The sequence below is a fragment of the Coregonus lavaretus genome (assembly GCF_964263955.1).
Source record: "Coregonus lavaretus genome assembly, chromosome: 31".
NCBI lineage: Eukaryota > Metazoa > Chordata > Actinopteri > Salmoniformes > Salmonidae > Coregonus > Coregonus lavaretus.
The window spans coordinates 6,160,260-6,186,922 of NC_140018.1; the positions used below are offsets into that span (position 1 = coordinate 6,160,260).

Consider the following 26,663-nt stretch of genomic DNA (forward strand, 5'->3'; position numbering starts at 1 on the left):
ATACGTTTATTAGGCTGTCAAAGCTGTATCTGTTTGGCCATTATCAAGGCAGAAAGGGCATCTGGCAAGCGCTAACATTATCACAACTCTTGTCTGTTAAAAAAACTAGAGGAGAGCTAACGTTCCTTAACCGTATTACCGCCGGCGTTCAATAACAAGTGTTCCATAATAACGTGAACAATACAAGGAACAAACAAGCCACTGGGAGGATTTCCTTTGAGGAATCTGTGTGTGTGTGTGCGTGTGTGTGTGCCTGCATGCACGTGTGTGTTTGAGGAATTTTGCTCCTGTATTCTCCGTATTGGCCCCATAGGTATCACACTTACAGTTGATATAAATACTAATAACCTGGTGTGTTGTCTCGAGTCTCGACAACAAAGACATGAAAGGCAGCTTTACACAAGCGAGCCACAGAGCGCCTCTTTCAGAGCATGGTGTTAAATAAGAATGACAAACAACCATAAGAGTACAACCTCTGAACTACTTTGGTTCTTTAAAAATGATAGGTTAATGCATTACAGAAGTGCTAGGAGACAGAGTTGAATGGTAATTATAGGGCGAGTGGAATACAAAAAGGTTCCCAATTACTACTATAGGTTAAGTAGTCCTTCAAAAGCCGCAGTAGACTGAAAATGTGTGTGTGTGTGTGTTTGTGTGTGTGTCAGTGAGTGATGGAGAGAGATGGGGAGATAGAGAGAGAGGGGGAGGGAGACAGAGAGATACAAGAGAGAGAGAGAGAGAGAGAGAGAGAGAGAGAGAGAGAGAGAGAGAGAGAGAGAGAGAGAGAGAGAGAGAGAGAGAGAGAGACTAATCTATTGTTTGACCTATACTCAGCTGGTTCAGAACTGATGAGGCACTGTAGAAGAACAAGTGGGAGTGGAAGGCTGACAATAGTGGGGGTACTGTGTGTGTGTGTGTGAGTGTGTGTGTGTGTGTGTGTGTGTGTGTGTGTGTGTGTGTGTGTGTGTGTGTGTGTGTGTGTGTGTGTGTGTGTGTGTGTGTGTGTGTGTGTGTGTGTGTGTGTGTGCGTGCGTGCGTGCGTGCGTGCGTGCGTGCGTGCGTGCGTGCGTGCGTGCGTGCGTGTGTGTGTGTGTGCGTGTGTGTGTGTGGCTCTGAAGTATGTGTGTGAGTGATTAATTAGTGATGAAGGCTGGTGGAGCTGTGTGATCCCTCAGCAGTTGTGACAGCAGCTGTTAGCCGTGGCATCTCCACCAATCCACACTCATTCTGTCTGTCTTCATCAAACACCAAGGCTCATTAATGCTGCAAGGCCCAGCACTGCACAGCCCCACCCCAGACCCGCTGCACCCAAACTGGGGAAGGGAGGAGGGCTGAGGGGGGACTCTTGGGGATCTGGGGGTGGAGGTATGAATCAAATGTTACATGATTCGTAAACAACAGGTGTAGACTAACAGTAAAATGCTTAGTTACGGGCCCTTCCCAGCAATGCAGAGAGAAATAAAGTGTGACTAGGCAACACGATAGATAATAAACTGGACTTGCCATGCGGTAGCAAAGAGAACAGTCTATGACTTGGGTGGCTGGAGTCTTTGACAATTTTTAGGGCCTTCCGCTGACACCGCCTGGTATAGAGGTCCTGGATGGCAGGGAGCTCGGCCCCAGTGATGTACTGGGCCGTACTCAGTACCTTCTCTAATGCCTATGGAGCAGCAAGAGGAACTGCCCCTCCCTACATTCAGTCTATGCTCAATCCCTACACCACAACCCGTGCACTCCATTCTGCCACCTCGGGTCTCTTGGCCCTCCCATCCCTATGGGAGGGCAGTTCCCGCTCAGCCCAGTCCAAGCTCTTCCCTGTCCTGGCACCCCAATGGTGGAACCAGCTTCCCCCTGAAGCTAGGACAGCAGACTCCCTGGCCATCTTCCGAAAGGACCTGAAACCCTACCTTTTCAAAGAGTATGTTAAATAATCCCCCCCCCCCCCCCCCCCCCCCCCCCCCGTATGTACGTACGGTCACTGTGGGGACGACGTGTTCGATGCACTTATTAGTGAAGCCCGTTGACTGATGTGGTAAACGCCTCAATGTGTTCGGATGAATTCCGGAACATATTGCAGTCTGTGCTAGCGAAACAGTCCTGTAGCTTAGCATCCACTTCATTGGTCTAGTGAAGGGTGTATGAGAGGATGACAGAAAGTGTGTGTTGGGAGAGGGTGTTGTGGGGTTGGTGGTTGTGTGTGTGTGTGTGCGTGTGCGTGTGTGTGTGTGTGTGTGTGCGTGTGTGTGTGCGTGTGTGTATGTGTGTGTGTGTGCGTGTGTGTGTGTGTGTGTGAGTGTGTGTGCTTGTGTGTGTGTGCATGTGTGAGTGTGCGTGTGTGTGTGTGTGTGTGTGTGTGTGTGTGTGTGTGTGTGTGTGTGTGTGTGTGTGTGTGTGTGTGTGTGTGTGTGTGTGTGTGTGTGTGTGTGTGTGAGTGTGTGAATGTGTGGGTGACAGGAAAGATGATATACAGGCATCAGATATCAGTCAGACCTTGAGACTCGGAGATATGGCACACTTGATGTGTTGCATCTAAGGTGATTCTGACAGGTATGGCTTGTGTTAAGTAGAGAAGAGCAGGTGTGAGAAAGAGTGTGACAAGTATGTGTTTGAGTGTGTGTGTGCGCGTCTGTGTAACCGTGTTTTCATATGTGTGGGTGCATGTGTGTGTGTGTGTGTGTGTGTGAGTGTGTGTTGGTGGTTTTGTGTGTGAGAGTGTGTGTATGTGTGTGTGAGTGTGTGTGGGTGAGTGTGTGCTTGCATATGTGCTTGTCTGTACACACTCCTTGAAAAATTGATCACCACTACGATCAGAAACTCTACCAAGGACATTGGGATCTCTGGTGGGCAAACCAGAGTCCTACATCATCAACTCAACTATCGAGGACAGCTACACGTAAATACATGTTGCATTTCCAATCCGAATGAGTGGTTATTAGGGTTCTAAGCATTTGTATTTCCATGAGTGTAGTTTCCAAAGTAACAACGATAGTTTGAATCTCTGTCTTTCCCTTCTACTCTGACCCACCTTCTACCCAAGCATTCATGCTATTGTTCGTCCAGTCCACTAGGGACCTGTTCTCAATTGTATTACGTTAGTAATCAATAACCTATGTGTGCGTGTGTGTTTGTATTCTGTGTTATTATTTAGTTAGTTAGTAAAACAATAATTAAACCAATTTGTGTATTGCTGATTCATCAATAAGGTTAGGGTTCTTGCAGGTTCAAGGATTATGCGACGTTCAGAATGAGACTTTAAGAGGTAATTATTTAATAAGTGATTGTTATTGACATATAACATATATATCTTCTAAGAGTTTAATTTGGGAGATGGTACCTCGTTAAACAACTTATTCTGTGGTGCCCCAAATTCCTAATGAGTTAATTGTTACATGATATATTTAATGGAGTAACAATTAAACATAGTTAGTTGATTCGATAAATAACAGTCAATACATTAAAGTAAGTCACGTTATGACATAGACTACAGGAAACAGGGGGGTGAGCACACCCCCATCCACATCGAACAAGGATGCAATGGAGCGGGTCAAGAGCTTCAAGTTCCTCAGTGTCCAAACCACTAAGGACTTAAAATGGTCCACACACATGCGCACAGTCGTGAGGAAGGAGCGACAGTGCCTCTTCCCCTCAGGAGGTTGAACAAGGTTAGGCATGGGGCCCTCAGATCCTCAAAAAGTTATACAGCTGCACCATTCAGAGCATCATGACTGGCTGCATCACTGCTTGGTATGGCAACACGATTGCATGGCGCTACAGAGCGTGGTGCGGACAGCCCAGTTCATCACTGGGGCCGAGCTCCCAGCCATCCAGGCCCCGGATAATCCTTAAAGATTCCAGCCATCCAAGCAATAGGCTGTTCTCTCTGCTTCCGCACGGCAACTGGTACAGGTGAATCAAATCTGACACCAACAGGCTCCTGAACAGCTTCTATCCCCAAGCCATAACACTGCTAAATACCTAACAAAATGGCTACACAGACTATCTACCCTTAGATTTTATTTATATTTTTGCACTGTCTCTATGCACACTCACAGGACTCTACACACTCACACACACTGACACTCCAACACACACACACACACACACACACTTCATTTGCTCACACACACACATAACATGCACACACATTCATACTGACTCTACACACACGCACACACACTAACATGCGATCATCATATACGCTACTGCTACTCTGTTTATCATATATCCTGATGCCTAGTGACCTTACCCCAATACATATCTACCTCTATCGCTGTAGTATCCCTGCACATTGTAAATATGGTCATGGTTGTGACCCTGTATATAGCTTACTTACTTCTCGTGTTCTTCTTATTTCTTATTTTTATTTATTGTGTGTTTTTGTTCTACCATATGTTATATTTAGTACTAGGTTTATATTGATAACTGCATTGTTGGGTTTAGAGCTTGCAAGAAAGGCATTTCACTGTACTTGTGCACGTGACATTAAAACTTATCTGATCACGCTTGTGACAAATTACCGAAGATTGATGAAACGCCATCGCATGTGGATGATAGTTGGCCTACTTATGCAGCAGCTAGCACTAGCAGCTAGGGTTGAATGGCGGGAACCTGGTTAACGAGATTTACCGCCCAAAACCACCCTTTTCACAGGATAAATAACTGCGAGAAACCAGTGAATTATAATAAATTATTTATATCAACAGCATGACGTGACATGGAACTGATAAATTATATGCGATGTCTAAATCTGGCTTCTCTACGGCCTTCTCTCTGCTATCTGCATGATCAATCATCAACGCTCATGGTAGGGACAGACAGCCCATCTCAGTATGGAGTGCAGTTCACAATGCATGTAGACCTATCATCTCTTCATGGTACATTGTTTTCTTGTGACAGGTAGGCCTACATTTGATGCAGCATAGCCTATGCTACAGTAATAGAAGCACCGAATGCGTGTCTAATTTACACCTCTCCATCTGGCTTTCGGGGTTCACCTTAATTTTTTATTGTAAAGATGTATTTATTTATTGCAGCTGCAGAGTTTTGAAACAGCCTATCATTAAAATATTGTTGCTTTAAATCAGAGCATGCGCGAGCAGTCATCCTCTCTCTCTCATCAATTCCATTCAAACTGCATCCAGAGAAACTGCGCTACGCCAGTGTTCCAGGAAGAACCCTTTTGGGTTTCATGTAGAACCCTCTGTAGAAAGGGTTCTACATGGAACCCAAAAGGGTTCTACCTGCAACCAAAAAGGGTTCTTCAAAGGGTTATCCTATGGGGACAGCCGAAGAACCCTTTAAGGTTCTAGATAGCACCTTTTTTTCTAAGAGTGTATGCATGCATGCAATCATTTGTGTGTTTGTGTGTGTTTGTGTGTGTGTGTGTGTGTGTGTGTGTGTGTACCTGTAGGTAGGTGATCCTGTTCTGCACCAGGTTAGACAGGTCCCTGGCCTCCTTCACTCTCCAGTCTCCGACTCCGTCAGCCTGGCTGAGGTAGTACAGGTCTGTCATGATAGACCTGCACACACACAAAAATCAAATCAAACCAAATTGTATTTGTCACATGCGCCGAATACAACAGGTGTAGACTTTACTGTGAAATGCTTACTTATGAGCCCTTCCCAACGATGAAGAGTAAAAAAAAAAAAAGAGGAATAAGAGGAATAAAATAAAATACACAACAATGGAGCTATATACAGGGAGTACTGATACCAGATCAATGTTCAGGGGTAATAGCTATATACAGGGAGTACTGATACCAGATCAATGTTCAGGGATAATAGCTATATACAGGGAGTACCAGTACCAGATCAATGTTCAGGGGTAATAGCTATATACAGGGAGTACCAGTACCAGATCAATGTGCAGGGGTAATAGCTATATACAGGGAGTACCAGTACCAGATCAATGTGCAGGGGTAATAGCTATATACAGGGAGTACCAGTACCAGTTCAATGTTCAGGGGTAATAGCTATATACAGGGAGTAGCAGTACCAGATCAATGTGCAGGGGTAATAGCTATATACAGGGAGTACCAGTACCAGATCAATGTTCAGGAGTAATAGCTATATACAGGGAGTACCAGTACCAGATCAATGTTCAGGGGTAATAGCTATATACAGAGAGTACCAGTACCAGATCAATGTTCAGGGGTAATAGCTATATACAGAGAGTACCAGTACCAGATCAATGTTCAGGGGTAACAGCTACAGTGGGGAAAAAAAGTATTTAGTCAGCCACCAATTGTGCAAGTTCTCCCACTTAAAAAGATGAGAGAGGCCTGTAATTTTCATCATAGGTACACGTCAACTATGACAGACAAAATGAGAAAAAAAAATACAGAAAATCACATTGTAGGTTTTTTAATGAATTTATATGCAAATGATGGTGGAAAATAAGTATTTGGTCAATAACAAAAGTTTCTCAATAGTTTGTTATATACCCTTTGTTGGCAATGACACAGGTCAAACGTTTTCTGTAAGTCTTCACAAGGTTTTCACACACTGTTGCTGGTATTTTGGCCCATTCCTCCATGCAGATCTCCTCTAGAGCAGTGATGTTTTGGGGCTGTCGCTGGGCAACATGGACTTTCAACTCCCTCCAAAGATTTTCTATGGGGTTGAGATCTGGAGACTGGCTAGGCCACTCCAGGACCTTGAAATGCTTCTTACGAAGCCACTCCTTCGTTGCCCGGGCGGTGTGTTTGGGATCATTGTCATGCTGAAAGACCCAGCCACGTTTCATCTTCAATGCCCTTGCTGATGGAAGGAGGTTTTCACTCAAAATCTCACGATACATGGCCCCATTCATTCTTTCCTTTACACGGATCAGTCGTCCTGGTCCCTTTGTAGATAAACAGCCCCAAAGCATGATGTTTCCACCCCCATGCTTCACAGTAGGTATGGTGTTCTTTGGATGCAACTCAGCATTCTTTGTCCTCCAAACACGACGAGTTGAGTTTTTACCAAAAAGTTCTATTTTGGTTTCATCTGACCAATCCTCTTCTGGATCATCCAAATGCACTCTAGCAAACTTCAGACGGGCCTGGACATGTACTGGCTTAAGCAGGGGGACACGTCTGTCACTGCAGGATTTGAGTCCCTGGCGGCGTAGTGTGCTACTGATGGTAGGCTTTGTTACTTTGGTCCCAGCTCTCTGCAGGTCATTCACTAGGTCCCCCCTTGTGGTTCTGGGATTTTTGCTCACAGTTCTTGTGATCATTTTGACCCCACAGGGTGAGATCTTGCGTGGAGCCCCAGATCGAGGGAGATTATCAGTGGTCTTGTATGTCTTCCATTTCCTAATAATTGCTCCCACAGTTGATTTCTTCAAACCAAGCCTGGTGCAGGTCTACAATTTTGTTTCTGGTGTCCTTTGACAGCTCTTTGGTCTTGGCCATAGCAGAGTTTGGAGTGTGACTGTTTGAGGTTGTGGACAGGTGTCTTTTATACTGATAACAAGTTCAAACAGGTGCCATTAATACAGGTAACGAGTGGAGGACAGAGGAGCCTCTTAAAGAAGAAGTTACAGGTCTGTGAGAGCCAGAAATCTTGCTTGTTTGTAGGTGACCAAATACTTATTTTCCACCATAATTTGCAAATAAATTCATTAAAAATCCTACAATGTGATTTTCTGGAATTTCCTTTCTCAGTTTGTCTGTCATAGTTGACGTGTACCTATTATGAAAATTACAGGCCTCTCTCATCTTTTTAAGTGGGAGAACTTGCACAATTGGTGGCTGACTAAATACTTTTTTTCCCCACTGTATATACAGGGAGTAGCAGTACCAAATCAATGTGCAGGGGTAATAGCTATATACAGAGAGTACCAGTACCAAATCAATGTGCAGGGGTAATAGCTATATACAGAGAGTACCAGTACCAGATCAATGTGCAGGGGTAATAGCTATATACAGGGAGTACCAGTACCAGATCAATGTGCAGGGGTAATAGCTATATACAGGGAGTACCAGTACCAGATCAATGTTCAGGGATAATAGCTATATACAGAGAGTACCAGTACCAGATCAATGTTCAGGGGTAATAGCTATATACAGGGAGAACCAGTACCAGATCAATGTTCAGGGATAATAGCTATATACAGAGAGTACCAGTACCAGATCAATGTTCAGGGGTAATAGCTATATACAGAGAGTACCAGTACCAGATCAATGTTCAGGGGTAACAGCTACACTACCGGTCAAAAGTTTTAGAACACCTACTCATTAAAGGGTTTTTCTTTATTTTTACTATTTTCTACATTGTAGAGTAATAGTGAAGACATCAAAACTATGAAATAACACATACAGTATGGAATCATGTGTTGGAAAAGCATTCCAGGTGAAGCTGGTTGAGAGAAAGCCAAGAGTGTGCAAAGCTGTCATCAAGGCAAAGGGTGGCTATTTGAAGAATCTCAAATATAAAATATATTTTGAATTGTTTAACCCTTTTTTGGTTACTACATGATTCCATATGTGTTATTTCATAGTTGTGATGTCTTCACTATTATTCTACAATGTAGAAAATAGTAAAAATAAAGAAAAACCCTTGAATGAGTAGGTGTTCTAAAACTTTTGACCGGTAGTGTCACACCCTGATCTGTTTCACATGTCTTTGTGCTTGTCTCCACCCCACTCCAGGTGTCGCCCATCTTCCCCATTATCCCCTGTGCATTTATACATTTACATTTTAGTCATTTAGCAGACGCTCTTATCCAGAGTGACTTACAGTTAGTGAGTGCATACATTTTTATTTTTCATACTGGAATCGAACCCACAACCCTGGCGTTGCAAATGCCATGCTCTACCAACTGAGCTACATCCCTGCCGGCCATTCCCTCCCCTACCCTGGACGACGCTGGGCCAATTGTGCGCCGCCCCATGGGTCTCCCGGTCGTGGCCGGCTACGACAGAGCCTGGATTCGAACCAGGATCTCTAGTGGCACAGCTAGCACTGCGATGCACTGCACCACTTGGGAGGACGTGTTCTCTGTTTGTCTGTTGCCAGTTCGTCTCGTCAAGCCTACCAGCGTGTTTTTTGTACTCCTGTTTTCTAGTTTTTCCGTTTTTTTTCTGCCTGCCCTGACCCTGACCCTGACCCTGAGCCTGCCTGCCGCTCTGTACCTTACGGACTCTGCCCTGGACTACCGACCTCTGCCTGCCATTGACTTGTCCTTTGCCTGCCCCCAGTTCATTTAATAAACGTTCGTTATTCGAACTGTCTGCATCTGGGTCTTTTCCTGAGCCGTGATAGGTAGTGTATATACAGGGAGTACCAGTACCAGATCAATGTGCAGGGGTAATAGCTATATACAGGGAGTAAAAGTGCCAGATCAATGTGCAGGGGTAATTTGCATTTGTATTTATTATGGATCCCCATTAGCTGCAGCCAAGGCAGCAGCTACTCTTCCTGGGGTCCAGCAAAATTAAGGCAGTTTATACAGTTTTAAAAACATTACAATACATTCACAGATTTCACAACACACTGTGTGCCCTCAGGCCCCTACTCCACCACTACCACATATCTACAGTACAAAATGCATGTGTACGTGTGTGTATAGTGCGTATGTTATCGTGTGTGTGTATGCATGTGTCTGTGCCTATGTTTGTTTTGCTTCACAGTCCCTGATGTTCCATAAGGTGTATTTCTATCTGTTTTTTAAATCTAATTTTACTGCTTGCATCAGTTACTTGATATGGAATAGAGTTCTATGTAGTCATGGCTTTATGAAGTACTGTGCGCCTCCCATAGTCTGTTCTGGACTTGGGGACTGTGAAGAGACCTCTTGTGGCATGTCTTGTGGGGTATGCATGGGTGTCCGAGCTGTGCGCCAGTAGCTCAAACAGACAGCTCATTGCATTCAACATGTCAATTCCTCTAGTAGTGATGAAGTCAATCTCTCCTCCACTTTGAGCCAGGAGAGATTGACATGCATATTATTAATATTAGCTCTCTGTGTATATCCCAGGGCCAGCCGTGCTGCCCTGTTCTGAGACAATTGCAATTTTCCTTAGTCCATTTTTGTGGCACCTGACCACACGACTGAACAGTAGTCCAGCTGCGACAAAACTAGGGCTTGTAGGACCTGCCTTGTTGATAGTGCTGTTAAGAAGGTAGAGCTGCGCTTTATTACGGACAGACTTCTCCCCATCATAGCTTCTGTTGTATCGATATGTTTTGACCATGACAGTTTACAATCCAGGGTTACTCCAATTCGTTTAGTCACCTCAACTTGCTCAATTTCCACATTATTTATTACAAGATTTAGTTGAGGTTTAGGGTTTAGTGAATGATTTCTCCCAAATACAATGCTTTTAGTTTCAGAAATATTTAGGACTAACTTATTCTTTGCCACCCACTCTGCAGCTTTCTGCAGCTCTTTGTTAAGTGTAGCAGTCATTTCAGTCGCTGTAGTAGCTGACATGTATAGTGTTGAGTCATCCGCATACACAGACACACTGGCTTTACTCAAAGCCAGTGGCATGTCATTAGTAAAGATTTAAAAAAGTAAGGGGCCTAGACTGCTGCCCTGGGGAATTCCTGATTCTACCTGGATTATGTTGGAGAGGATTCCATTAAAGAACACCCTCTGTGTTCTGTTAGACAGGTAACTCTTTATCCACAATATAGCAGGGGGTGTAAAGCCATAACACATACGTTTTTCCAGCAGCAGACTATGATCGATAATGTCAAAAGCCGCACTGAAGTCTAACAAAACAGCCCCCACAATATTTTTATCATCAATTTCTCTCAGCCAATCATCAGTCATTTGTGTAAGTACTGTTCTTCTTCAATGTCCTTCCCTATAAGCATGCTGAAAGTTTGTTGTCAATTTGTTTAATGTAAAATAGCATTGTATCTGGTCAAACACCATTTTTTCCAAAAGTTTACTAAGGGTTGGTAACAGGCTGATTGGTCGGCTGTTTGAGCCAGTAAAGGGGGGTTTACTATTCTTAGGTAGCGGAATGACTTTTGCTTCCCTCCAAGCCTGAGGACACACACTTTCTAGTAGGCTTACATTTTAAATATGGTAATTAGGAGTGGCAATATCGTCCGCTATTATCCTCAGTAATTTTCCATCCAAGTTGTCAGACCCCGGTGGTTTGTCATTGTTGATAGACAACAATAATTTTTTCACCTCTTCCACACTCACATTATGAAATTCAAAATTACAATGCTTGTCTTTCATTTTTTGGTCAGATATACTTAGATGTGTAGTGTCAGCGTTTGTTGCTGGCACGTCATGCCTAAGTTTGCTAATCTTGCCAATGAAAAAATAATGAAAGTAGTTGGCAACATCAGTTGGTTTTGTGATGAATGAGCTATCTGATTCAATGAATGATGGAGCTGAGTTAGCCTTTTTTTAATATAATAGCTATATACAGGGAGTACCAGTACCAGATCAATGTTCAGGGGTAATAGCTATATACAGGGAGTAGCAGTACCAGATCAATGTGCAGGGGTAATAGCTACATACAGGGAGTACCAGTACCAGATCAATGTGCGGGGATAATAGCTACATACAGGGAGTACCAGTACCATATCAATGTTCAGGGGTAATAGCTATATACAGGGAGTAGCAGTACCAGATCAATGTGCAGGGGTAATAGCTACATACAGGGAGTACCAGTACCAGATCAATGTTCAGGGGTAATAGCTATATACAGGGAGTACCAGTACCAGATCAATGTGCAGGGGTAATAGCTACATACAGGAAGTACCAGCACCAGATCAAGGTACTTAAGGTAGATACAGTGCCTTGCAAAAGTATTCATCCCCTTTGGCGTTCTTCCTATTTTGTTGCATTACGACCTGTAATATAAATTGATTTTTATTTGGATTTCATGTAATGGACATACACAAAATAGTCAAAATTGGTGAAGCGAAAAGAAAAAATAAATCTAAAAAATAAATAACGGGAAAGTGGTGCGTGCATATGTATTCACCCCCTTTGCTATGAATCCCCTAAATAAGATCTGGTGCAACCAATTACCTCCAGAAGTCACATAATTAGTTAAATAAAGTCCACCTCTGTGCAAACTAAGTGTCACATGATCTGTCACATGATCTCAGTATAAATACACCTGTTCTGAAAGGCCCCAGAGTCTGCAACACCACTAAGCAAGGGGCACCACCAAGCAAGCGGCACCATGAAGACCAGGGAGCTCTACAAACAGGTCAGGGACAAAGTTGTGGAGAAGTACAGATCAGGATTCGGTTATAAAAAAATATCTGAAACTTTGAACATCCCACGAAGCACCATTAAATCCATTAATAAAAAATTGAAAGAATATGGCACCACAACAAACCTGCCAAGAGAGGGCCGCCCACCAAAACTCACGGACCAGGCAAGGAGGGCATTAATCAGAGAGCCAACAAAGAGACCAAAGATAACCCTGAAGGAGCTGCAAAGCTCCACAGTGGAGATTGGAGTATCTGTCCATAGGACACTCCATAGAGCTGGGCTTTATGGAAGAGTGGCCAGAAAAAGCCATTGCTTAAAGAAAAAAAATAAGCAAACACGTTTGGTGTTCGCCAAAAGGCATGTGGGAGACTCCCCAAACATATGGAAGAAGGTACTCTGGTTAGATGAGTCTAAAACCCAACACCTTCATCACTCCGAGAACACCATCCCCACAGTGAAGCATGGTGGTGGCAGCATCATGCTGTGGGGATGTTTATCATCGGCAGGGACTGAGAAACTGGTCAGAATTGAAGGAATGATGGATGGCGCTAAATACAGGGAAATTCTTGAAGGAAACCTGTTTCAGTCTTCCAGAGATTTGAGACTGGGACGGATGTTCCCCTCCAGGAGGACAATGACCCTAAGCCTGCTGCTAAAGCAACACTCAAGTGGTTTAAGGGGAAACATTTACATGTCTTGGAATGGCCTAGTCAAAGCCCAGACCTGAATCCAATTGAGAATCTGTGATATGACTTAAAGATTGTTGTACACCAGCAGAACCCATCCAACTTGAAAGAGCTGGAGCAGTTTTGCCTTGAAGAATGGGCAAAAATACCAGTGGCTAGATGTGCCAAGCTTATAGAGACATACCCCAAGATACTTGCAGCTGTAATTGCTGCAAAAGGTGGCTCTACAAAGTATTGACTTTGGGGGGGGGGGGGGGGGGGGTGAATAGTTATGCACGCTCAAGTTTTCAGTTTTTTTGTGTTATTTGTTGTTTGTTTCACCCCAAAAAATATTTTGCATCTTCAAAGTGGTATGCATGTTGTGTAAATCAAATTATACAAACCACCTAAAAATCATTTTTAATTCCAGGTTGTAAGGCAACAAAATAGGAAAAATGCCAAGGGGGGTGAATACTTTCGCAAGCCACTGTATGTACATGAAGGCAGGGTAAAGTGACTAGCCATCAGGATAGATAATAATAAGGTATTTGAGGTAGATATGTACATGAAGGCAGGGTAAAGTGACTAGGCATCAGGATAGATAATAATATGGTATTTGAGGTAGATATGTACATGAAGGCAGGGTAAAGTGACTAGGCATCAGGATAGATAATAATAAGGTATTTGAGGTAGATATGTACATGAATGCAGGGTAAAGTGACTAGGCATCAGGATAGATAATAATAAGGTTCTTGAGGTAGATATGTACATGAAGGCAGGGTAAAGTGACTAGGCATCAGGATAGATAATAATAATAATAATAATAATAATAATAATAATAATAATAATAATAATAATAATAATAATAATAATAAAACAAAGGGACAGACAGAGAATATGGAGGACTAAAAGTGCCACAATTAAATAAATAAATACACCATTAAATAATTACTTAAATGTGTCATTAATTAATTAAAATTAGAATTAAATACATAAATGTGTTATTAAATGTGTCATTAATTAATTCAAATACCGATTCATTTTATGTAAAATACATATATAATAATTTCACTATTTACATTTACATTTCATGGTCCTGCGTTGCAGTGATTCATGAATTACTTAAAACTGTCAAACTGACCCATCAAAGTCAGTGGGCGGGGCTAACGCGAATCTAGTCTGATCCATTGCTTTGGTCTGAAGTAGAGTAGGCCAACCTGGATAGAGACAATGGAGGATCTCCGTGAACTTTCCAGGGAGTTGGTTAGAGACATTTTAAACTTAGCAGAGGATGTAGAAGCAGGACCTGCTGACATTATCCGGAATTGATTTGTCTTGGCTTGATGCAGAGGGTAACCAATCAGGCGTTAGGTTCCGCCTACCAACTTTTGATGGGTCAGTTTGACAGTTTTAAGTAATTCATGAAGCACTCCAACGCAGGACCATGAAATGTAAATGTAAATAGTGAAATTATTATATATGTATTTTACATAAAATGAATCGGTATTTGAATTAATTAATGACACATTTAATAACACATTTATGTATTTAATTCTAATTTTAATTAATTAATGACACATTTAAGTAATTATTTAATGGTGTATTTATTTATTTAATTGTGGCACTTTTAGTCCTCCATAAGAGAAAGCCATACGTCAAGTACATAGCACTGACACAGCAGCTTCCCATCTCTGAAAACCAGCAGGGCTCAAATCATTTCAGTGAACCAAATCAGTCACATTCTCAGGGTGGGAAACCTCCTGAGCACAAGCACACAAGCACACACACACATATAGTATATAGAATGGTTTACTTCACAATTTTGACATTGACACACACACACATTTGACACACACACAGACACACACACACAGACAAACACACACACACACACACACAGACACACACACACACACACACACACACACACACACACACACACACACAGACACACACACACACACACACACACACACACACACACAGACACACACACACAGACACACACAGACACACACACACACACACACACACACACACACACACACATGCCCGTCCACACACGCGCACACGTCCACATGCTCTCTGGCATGGCATAATCATTACTCTGCATCCATTTTTTATCCTAAACCACAACGTGTGTGTTTGATATGAAGCCATGTCAAACTCCTTTACCCAGAACCCACCAGGGATCTATCACAGTCTCCCTGTGAGAGAACTACATGTTTCTGACTAAAATGTAAATGTAAATGTTCTGCTAGCCGCTGAGTTAACATCGGCTTTGACAGAGCAGAGGGAGGCTACTTCTCCTGCGGTTGGTTAGAAGTGTGTGTGTGTGTGTGTGTGTTTGTGTGTGTGGGTGTGTAAGTGTGTGTGTAAGTGTGTGTGAGTGTGTGTGATTGTGAGTGTGTAAGTGTGTGTGTGCCCCTTCTCCTTCCCCAACTGTGGATAGTTGTTTCCAATGTTATTTCACGCTTAAGAGTACCTGTAATTATGCCAGCTAGCTACCTACCATTCAGCTGTTTTTCTAACCTCATTATCTGAAGCGTTAACGTTAGATAGTTAGTAGCTACTGTACTCGAAATGTAGCTAGCTTGTTGCTACCTGGATAGCTAACTAAACAATAGCTGGAACGACCTAGCTTTAATATTTGGAGACGCTTTCTCTCCGTTGGGACAAACGCGAACTGGCTGAATCGATTCAGTGGCTAGCTTTGCACTTAACTGGCTAACAGTAGCTACTAAGGGTAAGTTATAACCTACATTTATTTTTGTTTTGTTTTTACATACTGGTAACCAGAGTCATTCAAGGGAATTCGGGACATGGGTGACTAGTTAACGTTAGCTTGGCTCTCTCTGTGTGTTTGTGCCGTGGGAGGAGGGGTTGGTTCGTTGGCAGAGAGCAATGGCTAGCTAGTATGCTAACTATTCTAGCTAACTAACTGGCTGAATAAGTTGACGACATACTCACTCAAACTGTCAAAACTAACCCAAAACTTTACACAACGTTAGACACGGACACGAATGATCTGCTTGGCGTGTTAACACACTGGTGGTTTGCTGTAACGAGTATTGGTGCTAAACCGTGTTATTGGAGGCTGGCATGCTAGTTGGCTATGGCGTCATAGGATTCGGTGCCCTGGATGGTTTTCACGGAAGAATACTGTACTAAGTTAGCTAGCTGAAAAACTAAGTTAGAGTCTATTCCTAGAAAACATTGAACCGCTGTAGTTTACAACAATTATCATTTCTAAAGTGGAAGTTGGGAGAGTTATATTTGAGTGTTTCAGTGAAACGTAAGTGAGGGAGGCCCTGCTCTCTCCTTTCCCAGATGTTTAGTTCATTTCATTCCGATCTCCTTTGCATTATTGTAGCCTTTTTCTGTAGCCTATCAACTATGTGTCTGTCTATCCCTGTTCTCTCCTCTCTGCACAGGCCATACAAACGCTTCACACCACGTGGCTCTAATCTGGTGTTCCCTGCGCGCACGACCCACATGGAGTTCCAGGTCTCTGGCAGCCTCTGGAACTGCCGTTCTGCTGCCAACAAGGCAAAGTTCATCTCAGCCTATGCTACCCTCCAGTCCCTTCACTTCTTGGCGCTGACGGAAACATGGATTACCACAGAAAACACTGCTACTCCTACTGCTCTTTCCTCGTCTGACCATGTGTTCTCGCATACCCCAAGAGCATCTGGTCAGCGCGGCGGTGGCACAGGAATCCTCATCTCTCCCAAGTGGACATTCTCTCTTTTTCCCCTGACCCATCTGTCTATCTCCTCATTTGAATTCCATGCTGTCACAGTCACTAGCCCATTCAAGCTTAACATCCTTGTCATTTATCACCCTCCAGGTACCCTTGGAGAGTTCACCAATGAGCTTGACGCCTTGATAAGTTCCTTTCCTGAGGATGGCTCACCCCTCACAGTTCTGGGTGACTTTACCCTCCCTACGTCTGCCTTTGACTAATTTCTCTCTGTCTCCTTCTTTCCACTCCTTTCCTATTTTGACCTCACCCTCTCAACGTCCCCCCCTACTCACAAGGCAGGCAATACGCTTTACCTCATCTTTACTAGATGCTGTTCTTCTACTAATCTCACTGCAACTCCCCTCCAAGTCTCCGACCACTACTTTGTATCCTTTTCTCTCTCGCCCTCCTCCAACACTACTCATTCTGCCCCTACTCAGATGGTAATGTGCCGTCGCAACCTTCGCTCTCTCTCTCCCGCTACTCTCTCCTCTTCCATTCTATCATCTCTTCCCTCTACTAAATCCTTCTCCCTCCGATCTCCTGATTCTGCCTCCTCAACCCTCCTCTCCTCCCTTTCTGCATCTTTTGACTCTCTATGTCCCCTATCCTCCCGCCCGGCTCGGTCCTCCCCTCCTGCTCCGTGGCTTGACGACTCATTGCGAGCTCACAGAAGAGGGCTCCGGGCAGCCGAGCGGAAATGGAGGAAAACTAGACTCCCTGCGGACCTGTCATCTTTTCACTCCCTCCTCTCTACATTCTCTTCCTCTGTTTCCGCTGCTAAAGCCACTTTCTACCACTCTAAATTCTGATCGATCCTGCAGGTTCATGCTCTACAACATTCGCAGAGTACGACCCTACCTTACACAGAAAGTGGCACAGGTCCTAATCCAGGCACTTGTCATCTCCCGTCTGGATTACTGCAACTCGCTGTTGGCTGGGCTCCCTGCCTGTGCCATTAAACCCCTACAACTTATCCAGAACGCTGCAGCCCATCTGGTGTTCAACCTTCCCAAGTCCTCTCATGTCACCCCGCTCCTCCACACACTCCACTGGCTTCCAGTTGAGGCTCGCATCCACTACAAGACCATGGTGCTTGCCTACGGAGTTGTGAGGGAAACGGCACCTCCTTACCTTCAGGCTCTGATCAGACCCTACACCCAAACGAGGGCACTACGTTCATCCACCTCTGGCCTGCTAGCTCCCCTACCTCTACAGAAGCACACTTCCCACTCAGCCAAGTCAAAGCTATTCGCTGCTCCGGCACCCCAATGGTGGAACAAGCTTCCCCACGACGCAGGACAGCGGAGTCACTGACCACCTTCCGGAGACACTTGAAACCCTACCTCTTTAAGGAATACCTGGAATAGTATAAAGTAATCCTTCTACCCCCCCCCCCCCCACTGGCTATCATAAGTTGAATGTACCAATTTGTAAGTCGGATAAGAGCGTCTGCTAAATGATGTAAATGTAAATGAGGCTTGTGGGTGTTTCCCCGGCCCAGCGGTTGGATGCGGATGAAGACAGCGGAGGCTGCAGGCTGCAGACAGGGGTTTAGTTGATGGGTGGCCCTGAGTCCTGATTACCCGCTCCAATTGGTGGGCAATTACTGTCCCATTTACAATTACTCAATCATTCAACAGGCAGGCGGAGGGAGGGTGGTAGGAGAGAGGGAGGGAGACGGGGAGGGAGGGAGATGGGGAGGAATGGAGTCGGGAAGAGAGCCGGGGGCACTGCTTTCTTACAGGGCCGATCAACTACATAAACGAGTGTCTCATGTCGCAACCGTTCTCTGCTCTCTCTGACCTCTAGGCTGAAGCCAACACAGAGGAAGACAGAACACCTGGGAGAGAGCAGTGGTAAGGGAAGGTGTGTATGTGCACGTTTCTGTGTGTGTTTCTGTGTGTGTTTCTGTGTGTGTGGGCGGACAGCCTGTGGAAGGCTTTTTAGATGTGTGCTTGTGTGAGAGAGAGTGTGAGTGCGTGTATTTGCATGTGTGTGTCTCTGACCTCTGCTGGTGTCCCAGGTCTTGTATCAGGGTGTCAGCCTGTCTGGGCCTCTCCCCAGCCTCCACGTGGCCCAGCTTCTTCACCTCGCTGCGGACAAAGTACCAGAGCTCCCTCACACCGTTCTCCACCCGCCGCCTCAGCTCCTCCTGGGTTGGGCCTGGACCTGAGTGGTGGTGGAGGGAGGAGGGAGGAGGGAGGAGGTAGGAAGGAGGGAGGAAGGAGGAGGGAGGAGGGAGGAGGTAGGAAGGAAGGAGGAGGGAGGAGGGAGGAGGGAGGGAGGAAGGAGGAGGGAGGATTAAATAAAGAATGATGAGTAGAAGAGAAACTGTCATTGAACACATGGGAGTTTAAGGAGAAGACTGGATCGTCTGTCAATATCAATCTCTCCCTCTCAACCTCCCTCTCTCCCAATGTGCTGCTTTGACCCCATTCATGTACATTTGATCATAAAAGTTTTAATGCATCTGTTTTGATCATACAGGATGGAACACCACACTCCTGAAACTCCACCCAGTCAGCTTACAACAAGGAAGTGAGTGACCCACATGGAAGAAGAGTCGGCTGTGATTAGATGGAGTACAGCTAAGACCATAAGTGACTTTCGTACCTGGTTAGAAGAGCATTTTAGCTAACCATTTCCTAACCTTAACCTCATTCTCCTAACCTGCTGCGTAAGTTCTCCTAACCTGCTGCGAAAGTTCTCCTAACCTGCTTTGTAAGTTCTCCTAAACTGGTATGTTAGTTCTCATAACCTGCTGCGTAAATTCTCTTAACCTGCTATGTTAGTTCTCCTAACCTGCTATGTTAGCTCTCCTAACCTGCTATAAAAAATTAACTTCCGGTCGTAGCTGTACTGCACCTTGTCAGAACAAGAAGAAGAGGAAGAAGAAGAAGAAGAAGAAGAAGAAGAAGAAGAAGAAGAAGAAGAAGAAGAAGAAGAAGAAGAAGAACCAGGTGGATCTCTGATTACTGTCAAGGATGGTAAAGGAACGGAAAGAAAGCAGGGCCTGAAATAGTAGAGAGGAAAAGTTATTGCCCTATCTCCTCTCTCTGTCCCTCAGGCTCCCCCCACCTCCCCCCTCTCTCTCTCTCTCTCTCTCTCTCTCTCTCTCTCTCTCTCTCTCTCTCTCTCTCTCTCTCTCTCTCTCTCTCTCTCTCTTTCTCTCCCACAGGGCCGAGGAACTGGAGGGTATTTTTTGCCTCACTTCCCCTGCAGCAGAGAACGAGAGCCCTGACCCTGCCCTCCACACACTCATGCACATACACACACACACACACTCTCTCTTCCTTTCTTCCTGTGACACCCTCTGACACGCACCTCTTAGACACACACATGTAAGCACACACACACACAAACACACACAAACAAACACACACACACACACACACACACACACACAGAGACACATGTTTTCCCTGTCGGCTGAGTTTAGCTGCTAACATAGCCTAGGATTAGGATTAGGATTAGGATTAGGATTAGCCTGGTCTATCTGACCCACCGCCTTACCCCTTTACTCTCCGGGACTCTCCCCCAGCTTCCACCTTCTCTCCCCCCATACATCCCTCCCTGGTCCCCCTGGTCTCCCTGGTCCCCCTGGCCTGGCTGGTCTCCCTGGTCTCCCTGGTCCCCCTGGTCTCCCTGGTCCCCCTGGCCTCCCTGGTCCCCCTGGTCACCCTGGTCCCCCTGGTCTCCCTGGTCCCCCTGGTCCCCCTGGTCTCCCTGGTCTCCCTGGTCCCCCTGGCCTCCCTGGTCCCCCTGGTCTCCCTGGTCCCCCTGGCCTCCCTGGTCCCCCTGGTCCCCCTGGCCTCCCTGGTCCCCCTGGTCTCCCTGGTCCCCCTGGCCTCCCTGGTCCCCCTGGTCCCCCTGGCCTCCCTGGTCCCCCTGGTCCCCCTGGTCTCCCTGGTCCCCCTGGCCTCCCTGGTCCCCCTGGCCTCCCTGGTCCCCCTGGTCTCCCTGGTCCCCCTGGCCTCCCTGGTCCCCCTGGTCCCCCTGGCCTCCCTGGTCCCCCTGGTCTCCCTGGTCCCCCTGGCCTCCCTGGTCCCCCTGGTCTCCCTGGTCCCCCTGGCCTCCCTGGTCCCCCTGGTCCCCCTGGCCTCCCTGGTCCCCCTGGTCTCCCTGGTCCCCCTGGCCTCCCTGGTCCCCCTGGCCTCCCTGGTCCCCCTGGTCCCCCTGGTCTCCCTGGTCCCCCTGGCCTGCTCACCATCTCCGGTCAGTCTCTGGAAGCTGTGGATCTTCTGCTTGGCTCTGGTCAGCTGGTCCTCCAGGGAGCGTAGCTTCCCCACAGCCAGGGCCCCTCCCTCTTCTACCTGGCCCTCAGGTATCCTACCACAAGAGACAGGGGGGAATAGAGAGAGTAATGGTTATTGGAGTGTGTGTGTGTCTGTATGTATGTATGTGTGTGTGTGTGTGTGTGTGTGTGTGTGTGTGTGTGTGTCTGTCTGTCTGTCTGTCTGTCTGTCTGTGTGTGTGTGTGTGTGTGTGTGTGTGTGTGTGTGTGTGTGTGTGTGTGTGTGTGTGTGTGTGTGTGTGTGTGTGTGTGTGTGTGTGTGTGTGTGTCTTTCTGCGTGTCTGTCTTGATTAAATGTGAGCAGGCATCAAAGAGCACTCTGTTCAATAGCTCAGTAATTTGGTGATGTTTGGGCCTCCTTTTGGCCCATTTATAATGCACATTGCATTCTTTTCACTAATGAGTATTTGTAAAGTATAATGAATGCTACAATGATGTATTTTTGCAGTGTTCTATAGTGAACAGAAACATCTCACTTGATTTCACTTGATTCAGTTTTTATTTCCTGAACATCTAATTACTTGTTAGTGAAACGGTTGACCTGTTCATTATAACACAGGTACGCACGTGCGCACATACACAAAATGCACGCATGCACGAACACACACACACAGTCTTGTCCAATTATCCTTGTGGGGACACACAATTCGGTCCCATTCAAAATCCTATTTTCCCTAACCCCTAACCCTAAACCAACTCGTACCCTAACCCTTACCTTAACCCTAACCTTAACCTTAATCCGAAAACCTAACCTTAACCCTAAACCTAAACCTAGCTCCTAACCTTAACCATAAAACTAACCCTAGCTCCTAAACCTAAACCTAATTCTAACACTAATACTAACCTTAACCCTAAACCCCCGAGAAATAGCATTTGACCTTGTGGGGACCAACAAAATGTCCCCAGTTGGTCACATTTCTGTTTGTTTACTATTCTTGTGGGGACTTCTGGTCCCCACAAGTATAGTTAAACACGTACACACACACACACACACACACACACACACACACACACACACACACACACACACACACACACACACACACACACGCACACACATGCACACACACGCACACGCACGCAAACACACGCACACAATATAAGCCCACACACCATGTTTCACTATCCTTTTGGTGACCTAAAATTGATTTTCATTCAAAATCTTATTTTCCCAAACTCCTAACACCAAGCCTAACCCTAACCTTAACCCCTAACCTCTAACCCCTAACCTTAACCCCTACGATTTGAAATGGCCTTTGGAATGTTCCTTGTTTGTGGGGACTTTTGGGGATTTCCGGTACCCACGAGGATAGCAATACAAGCCCCCCCCCCCCCCACACACACACACACACACAAAAACACACACACACGTTATCTAATACACTCATGTTTATATGAAAATATTAATATAAATAGCTTATAAGTACATGCGCATGCATCAAGGCATCCATGAAGCGAGACAATGGCTAATGAGTCATCAAGGCATGCAAACTCGATTTGCTCCCTGAGTGGGGAACATCAGACGCTGTCAGGCAGAAAGAGGAGACATTTGAAGTATGTGTGTGAGAGAGAGGGAGAGAGATACAGATAGAGCATGTGAAAGAGACAATCCCTCTCTCGGTCTACGCACTAGTGTTAAAGGTAGTGTAGTGTTAACATCCCAGCTGGTGCTTGATACCCTGTTCCTCCAAACCTATTAGATACTCCTCAGCAGCATCACAGCCCCTCTGTTGGATATTCCACTAACCACCGCACGGACACTTCAGATTCCCTAATTGACTAGGCGAGGAGTCGGCGCTAATCCACAGCCACACGGCCAGACTCTCCAACTCTCTCCAGCTCATCTCTCTAGGCCAGGCCAGGCTGAATGATCTGTCGTGCCCACAGACAGCTCTCACAATGGGGCTGGTGTTGGTGTCAGGGCCCCTGCCTTCCCTGAGACAACCAGGTCGATAGGAGTTCAGTCTGGAGGCGCTAGCAGCGCTAGCAGACAGTGTCTGTTCAGTGGAATCATGCTGGGCTAATGACATTACCCAGTAAATGAGCCCAGTAAGTGTCTCTCAGCAGTCTTATGGCTTGAGGATAGAAGCTGTTCAGGAGCCTGTTGGTGTCAGACTTGTTGATCTGGTACCGCTTGCCGGGCGGAAGCAGAGAGAACAGTCTATGGCTTGGGAGTTTGGAGCCTTTAACAATTTTCCGGGCCTTCCTTTCACACTGCCTGATATAGAAGTCCTGGATGGCAGGGAGCTCGGCCCCAGTGATGTACTGGGCTGTCCCCACAACCCTCTGTAGAGCAATGCGATCGAGGGCGGTGCTGTTGCCATACTAAGCAGTGATGCAGCCAGTCAAGATGCTCTGAATGGTGCAGCTGTATAACTTTTTGAGTATCTGAGGGCCCATGCCAAACCTTTTCAACCTCCTGAGGGGGAAGAGGGACTGTTGCGCCTTCTTCACCTCTGTGCGCGTGTGGACCATTTTAAGTTCTTAGTGATTTGGACACTGAAGATCTTGAAACAGTCCTGTTGTAACAAGGTGAGTAGGACGGAGCCAGGCGCAGGAGATGTGAATCCAAGAATAGGGTTTATTAGGCCAATACAGCAGTCCACAGCAATGCGTAACCAAATACAGTGCGACTTAAATGCGTACTGGGAAAACAAAACACACGGGTGAATATCCCAGCGATAAAAGTAACATAATGATCAACACGAGCTAGCGACACCTCCACATGGAACAATAACACACAAAGACATGGGGAGCAGAGGGGATAATTATACAGAGACTGATGAGGGGATATCTACCAGGTGTGTGTGAAAAACAAGACCAAACAAATGGAATGATGAGAAGAGGAGTGGCAGTGGCTAGAAGGCCGGTGACGACGAACGCCGAAGCCTGCCGGAACAAGGAGAGGAGGCAGCTTTGGAGGGAGTCGTGACACCTGTAGCATAATCTCTGAATCTGGAGACCAATTCTCAACGGAGCGAGTCATGGGTAATTCCTGTTTGAGCTTCTGCTTGTAAACAGGAAGCAGGAGTACGGAGTCATGATCTGATGAGGGACGAGGGAGGGCCTTGCATGCTTGCTTGTGGGTAGAGTAACAGTGGTCTAGGACTTTTTTGTCCCTAGTGGCGATGGAGACGTGTTGATGGATGTGTGGCATCACATGTCTTAATGATACGGAATTAAACTCGCCGGCAACCAGAAAAGCAGCCTCTCTCAGCCAGCGGAGTCAGACAGTGTCTCTCAGCCAGCGGAGTCAGACAGTGTCTCTCAGCCAGCGGAGTCAGACAGTGTCTCTCAGCCAGCGGAGTCAGACAGTGTCTCTCAGCCAGCGGAGTCAGACAGTGTCTCTCAGCCAGCGGAGTCAGACAGTGTCTCTCAGCCAGCGGAGTCAGACAGTGTCTCTCAGCCAGCAGAGTCAGACAGTGTCTCTCAGCCAGTGGAGTCAGACAGTGTCTCTCAGCCAGCGGAGTCAGAGAGTGTCTCTCAGCCAGCGGAGTCAGACAGTGTCTCTCAGCCAGCGGAGTCAGAGAGTGTCTCTCAGCCACTGGACTCCATTAGGTCCACATCACTGGGAGGAGACCGTCTAATGGACAGATAACATTCAATAGACACTGTGGAGAAAAACCAATGAAACCATTCAGTTCTTTCTTATTGTGTGTGTGTGTGTGTGTGAATCAATCGCTTTCCATTCCAATTTGTCTATATACTGTATGTCATTCCTTGCACTATTTTTCCCTTCTGCCCATGTTAACCCCCTATCAATCAATCAATCAATCAATCAAATGTATTTATAAAGCACTTTTTACACCAGCAGATGTCACAAAGTGCTTTTACAGAAACCCAGTCTAAAACCCCCTATCATGGTGGCCTCCACTGCTCTCCCCCCTCTCTCTTTAACAATCCACCCCTTAAATCTCTGCACGGTGCAGACCTCACCTCGTCCATCATCCCTCACCTCCCTCCCTTTCTCATTCCCTCCCTCCATCGCTCCATCCACATGCCTGGGGATCGATCAGGCCCTTATCCCTCAGGCCAGCTGTCACACACACATACACACACATACACACACACATACACACACATACACACACACACACACACACACACACACACACACACACACACACACACACACACACACACACACACACACACACACACACACACACACACACACACACACACACACACATACACACACACATACACACACACACATACACACACACACACATACACACACACACACACATACACACACACACACACACACACATACACACACTCTCTCTCTCTATCTATCTCTCTTTCGCCCGTCACGCCATCTGGCCTACGTGTGTCATCATCTCCAGGTGATTGACAGCTGTGGAGAGGGCGGAGCCCAGAGGCAGATCGCCACGCCAACCCTGTATTCACCCCATCATTAGTGCTGCTGGGTGACTGGTGGTGGGTGGGCTGTTGGCCTGTCACTCAAATCAGGGAGGGGGATGCTGAGTGTGGGAGTTCATGGAGCGAAGGTGTGAGATATTGTGTCAATGGCTGCCTTCCTCCTAAAGGCCGACTACTGTACATTACTCATAGTGTACATACTATGTGTGTTTGTCTACATTCTGTGTCTATACATTTAGTCTGTACATCCTGTCTATCATCTGTGTTCTGTTTATTGTGGTAGCAGCATTTCACTGAGTAACAATTCTTTACATGCAAATGTATTTGTAATAATGTAATGATGTAATAAAGGTGATTCTGATTCTTGTTGTGTGCCATGTCATTCACTTCACAGTCACATTATCATATTCACGCATGCACACACACACACACGCACACACACACACACGTGCACACACGCACGCACGCACGCGCGCACACACGCACACACAGACAGAGACACAAGGCAGCAGGGCAGCAAGACAACAAGGCAGCAAGACAACAAGGCAGCAAGACAACTGGGCAGCAAGACAACAAGACAACAAGGCAGCAAGACAACTGGGCAGCAAGACAACTAGGCAGCAAGACAACAAGGCAGCAAGACAACAGGGCAGCAAGACAACATGGCAGCAAGACAATAAGGCAGCAAGACAACAAGGCAGCAAGACAACAAGGCAGCAAGACAACAGGGCAGCAAGACAACATGGCAGCAAGACAACAGGGCAGCAAGACAACATGGCAGCAAGACATCAAGGCAGCAAGACAACAAGGCAGCAAGACAACAGGGCAGCAAGACAACAAGGCAGCAAGACAACAGGGCAGCAAGACAACATGGCAGCAAGACAGCAGGGCAGCAAGACAACAAGGCAGCAAGACAACAAGGCAGCAAGACAACAGGGCAGCAAGACAACAAGGCAGCAAGACAACAAGGCAGCAAGACAACAGGGCAGCAAGACAGCAGGGCAGCAAGACAACAAGGCAGCAAGATAACAAGGCAGCAAGACAACAAGGCAGCAAGATCACAAGGCAGCAAGACAACAAGGCAGCAAGACAACAAGGCAGGAAGACAACAAGGCAGCAAGACAGCAGGGCAGCAAGACAACATGGCAGCAAGACAACAAGGCAGCAAGACAGCAAGGCAGCAAGGCAGCAAGGCAGTACCATTATGACACTATATGGTAGCACTGCTCCTCTACTGGGTCTTCCACCAAATCGGTGACTTTTGAGAAGTGTAACTTTGCCACAAAACTTTGGATTTCACCTCATTTTAACATTCTGTCATAAAGAGCACATGTTCAATTTCATTTAAAAAAAACTAGTTTTCCCATCTCAAGTTGGTTAAAT

The 26,663-nt window shown here is 46.0% G+C and overlaps 1 protein-coding gene across 1 annotated transcript in view; it reads right to left on the reverse strand.

The window, feature by feature from the left end:
• Positions 1–26,663, reverse strand: part of LOC311106511 (alpha-(1,6)-fucosyltransferase-like) — a gene marked incomplete at both ends in the record, with an annotated part of 62,981 nt that overhangs the window by 34,896 nt on the left and 1,422 nt on the right. The window contains 3 exons of the mRNA XM_084148863.1: positions 5,405–5,519; positions 18,604–18,766; positions 20,805–20,926. Of these exons, the coding sequence (XP_084004989.1) occupies positions 5,405–5,519; positions 18,604–18,766; positions 20,805–20,926 (400 nt within the window). The remainder of the gene's footprint in view (positions 1–5,404; positions 5,520–18,603; positions 18,767–20,804; positions 20,927–26,663) is intronic.